Source organism: Cystoisospora suis (assembly GCF_002600585.1).
Source record: "Cystoisospora suis strain Wien I chromosome Unknown contig_6752, whole genome shotgun sequence".
Taxonomy (NCBI): Eukaryota; Apicomplexa; class Conoidasida; order Eucoccidiorida; family Sarcocystidae; genus Cystoisospora; species Cystoisospora suis.
The window spans coordinates 542-4,349 of record NW_027159539.1 but is presented as its reverse complement, the minus strand read 5'-3'; the positions used below and the strand labels follow the sequence as shown (position 1 = coordinate 4,349).

General features: G+C 45.7%; 1 protein-coding gene across 1 annotated transcript; it reads right to left on the bottom strand.

The window, feature by feature from the left end:
• Nucleotide 1: 1 nt before the first annotated feature.
• CSUI_010149 (uncharacterized protein) lies at nucleotides 2-3,741 on the bottom strand. Its single transcript, XM_068070254.1, has 3 exons — nucleotides 3,168-3,741; nucleotides 2,060-2,417; nucleotides 2-1,475 (listed from the first exon to the last, which is right to left on the bottom strand). The coding sequence occupies exon 3, from the start codon at nucleotides 1,319-1,321 to the stop codon at nucleotides 1,058-1,060; it is 264 nt and encodes an 87-aa protein (XP_067917769.1). The 5' UTR covers nucleotides 1,322-1,475; nucleotides 2,060-2,417; nucleotides 3,168-3,741; the 3' UTR covers nucleotides 2-1,057.
• Between the last annotated feature and the right edge of the window lie 67 nt (nucleotides 3,742-3,808).

Genomic DNA, 3,808 nt, shown 5'->3' with positions numbered 1-3,808 from the left:
AAAGAAAGAAAGAAAGAAATGAACTTCAACATCATCGCCTCTCTGTGTCTCTTTGAACAGTACCAAAGAGACCTCATACTTCGTCACGAGAATCCAGGCCCGTGTGGGGGGGGACTTCCTTTTATGCGGAACTTGATAAGACAGAAAAATCTACACTACTCCTGCTACTTCTGAAAGTAAAGCTGACGACGATGAAGAAAAAAGAAGAACCGCGACAACGACTTCATTCGCAACAGCCTCCCGTGAGCTGATCCTACCTACGACTATACCGTGTTGAAGCCTTCCCCCCAGGCACCTCATTCACTTCCCGTCAAAATACGACGGGAAAAAGGAAGCCGAGAAATCCCGTGACCCCTTGCACGAAGAATGAACGAAGAGGACTGCGATTTAGCGAGGGAGTGAATGAAGAAAAAAAGAGAGGAAATCTTTCCTAGCAATAGAAAATCTAAGAGGTCGAGAAGATGAATGAAGAGAGAAAAGATGACAGAAAGAAAGTTTTCTTGGGGGGGAGACGAAGAAAGACAAATTGGAGGAGGAGGATAGTTTGGGATAGGTGAGAAGCAACACACTGCAAAGGTGCGGGCTAAAGAAACCTGTCGAAGTCTAAGGAGGAGGAGGCGTTGCTAGAGAATGAAGAAACTACTAGGGGGTTGCTAAACGAGCGAACTTTAACTGGGAGGACCCGGGCTCTTAGGAGGAGAGAATGGAGAGATATAGACAGAGAAGAGTCTCTCTCTCCGAAAGATAGAGGAGGCATGCAAGGACAGAGAAAGAACAACAAAGAAAGGAATGAAGAAAGAGGGAGCGATCTGGCCTCAAACTCCTGTCCTCTGCCTGCCTGCCTTTAGCGTAGAGGGGAATTTGATCTCCTGTGTTATGCAAGAATAGACCGGAACAGAATGAATGAAGCCGTATGCAGGGGTTCTCATTGAAGAAAGTCTAGTCGGTTCGTTAAGAAATTCGTTCTTTCGTCTTTATAAGGTTGCCTCGTCACAGTAGTAAAAGCTCACTGCAGGAACGGTGCGACCCGCGTTCTTCTCCTACATATATATAGATATCATATACATATATACACATACAGATACATATATACAAATATGCATACAAAAACGAACGAGGGGCAGATACACTCAACTGAGAAGAAAGCTGCGTTATCATTATTACTATAATTATACCTGGATAGAATAGGAATAAGAGAAAACTTGAAGGAGAGAAAAAGAAGAAAAAGATGATTGATCAACGGGTCAAAACACGGAAGGAGTCTAGCTCCGACCCCTGTTATAGGAAGGAATACGTGTGTACATACACCCGTATCTATCATCTAGGTCGGCATATCACGCTACGGCTCTCTCGAAGCCTCCGAGGAAGAAGAGAGGATAGTTGAGAGATAACGGACGAGACGGTAGCTCATCGAGGACGTGATCCCTTTAAGAAGGAGGGAAGCAGGTGGCTCCCATGCGGTAACAAAAAACAGCCTGCATGCACATCACAAGAGAAACTGCATGCAAGAGTTGAGAGATGGAGACACTACCGCTGATGAACGTCCTCCTCGAGTTGGTACATACCACGATGATCCTATGTAGCTAGCTATCTGTCTATTTGAAAATACTAAATACGTATGTGCGTGTACACGTATGTACAGAGCACTAGTGTACACATCCATAGCCATATATACAGTATTACGTATGCATGTACGTACATACGTATGTATACGTAAAGCACACATACATCTCTCCCTCTGCAGTTGATCCTGTTTTGAGAGGGAAGACGATTCCCTGTTCAGGCAAGTCGAGAGAGGAGTGACGTGCGGGGTAACCCTATGTAGAGAAGCATCGACTTGGCTTGAGCCTCCTCCATCTCTTTTCTGTATCTATCTCTACTAACATACACAATGGATATCTGAGTGAAATACACAGGGAGTTCAAGTATGTAAGACAGCCAACGAAGATAATTCCGAAACACAGAAGAACAGAGGAAGTTTGAAGAAAGAACGAAGAAAAGAGAGACTCATCTTCCACCAAGTCAGAAGAAAAAGAAGAAACGCAAAGAATTCACTCACCTGTATCGTCGTGCACGCGAAGGCTCCCATGGATGATGTCCGCGACAGATATGAAGGAGAGCATAGAAGACACCTCCATTCACAGTAGAAAAAGAGTAACAGGGCACAACCCGTGCCCTATCGTCGCTACTTTCATAAGACCCGAAGAAGATAAGGACGAGCAAAGAAGCGAACGAGCGAGCAGCTGAAACGATCTTCACCCCCTCTCCTGGTGCGATAGTGAATCACTGGCTACCCGGGGGGGGGGAGGGGATGGCCCCGACTGAGTAAGGGAGCTCTCCGTGAAGGTGGTCGGTCAGAAGAAAGAAGACGAAGATGTTAAATGACAAGGGAGAGAAAGAATGCAAGGGAGAAGGAGCTAGAGGAGTGAAAAGGAGAGGAGAAGACGTCGAGAGAAGAGAAAACGATGGCAGAAGAAAGAAAAGAGAAAGAAAAGGAAGAACAGGGAAGGACAGGGAAGGACAGGGAGACGCCTCCGTCCAAGAATACGAGAAGTCTTCACTCTTTTTGTGTCCTTCGCTTTTTACTTTCCTTGACTTGCTAGCAATTCCGATGATCAAGCAAACGTTCTTCTATCCTCTCTCATCCATCTATCTCTCCTTCTCGTCTATGCAGCCACCCTCGGTCCCCTTAGTCAATACATCTGCGATAAGCTCTCCTCTTTCTGTAAAAAGAATTGCGACCTTCTTCTGTTTCTACTTTCCCTCCATCTTTCTTTCTCGACTTCAAGATGAAAAAGGCAAGGGGCCGAGGCAACTCCCTCCTCCTCCTCCCTCGCTCATCTATCACCATACTAAACAGCGGCTGCAGGAAACCACAGTCATAATGACGCACCCCTCTAATCGACCCTACCAACGCTGTGCATGTGCTGTGAAGTCTCTCCCATCCATGCATGGGTGCATGCGTGCTTGAAACGTGTTGTGAATCAGAAGAGCCCTTTTTTCTCCGATCTTTGTCGAGTCGTACGTGTTATCAACCTCACTCACAATTCATACGAATGGTTCTCCACGAAAGAAAGGAAAGAAAGCTAGAGAAAGAAGATGATAACGACCACTCTTCTACACTTCTTCTGTCTCTCAACAACTTCAACGACTAGTAGCCTACTTACTCCTCTCAGCTCCCCTTCGTAGTCCAGTGTCCTCCCGTTCATCCGCCCTTCTCTACTGCTGTTTCATCTGTGACCAAGCTGAAGACATCTTCTCTTCAGCTACCTGCTGCTGCTCGCAACTTCGGCTTTCTTTCTCCTTTTCATCTTGTTCTTTCTTTCGCTCGTCACAGTCACCATCTTCTTCACTGCCGCCATCCCCTCATTCTCGGGGCGACGCCTGTAGAATGCGCTATCATATCAACAAGGTGGAAGGAGGGGGAATAAAGATCGCAGAAGAAGAAGGTGGAGAAAAGAAAGAAGAATGCGAAGAATTCAACAAAGATATATATATCTATATATATATATATATATATATATACAGGCTTACAAAGACACGGTCTCCCTTCTGTAGTTTCATGAGAAAAGAACACCTTCTTCATATCCTAGCATCATACCCCTCTGCAATGATCTCATTGACACTCCGCTCTTTCACAGCTGAAGCGCGTTGGACTGCAAAGCCTTGCTGAATGACCTGCCCTTTCCACTCTTTCCACGCGGTTGATTGCGTCTCGATACCCGTTAACTGATCCCTCTGAAGAGATGAAGAGAGACAGAGACAAAAAGGAAAGAGACGAAGATAAAAAGAGACACAATGAACTGTC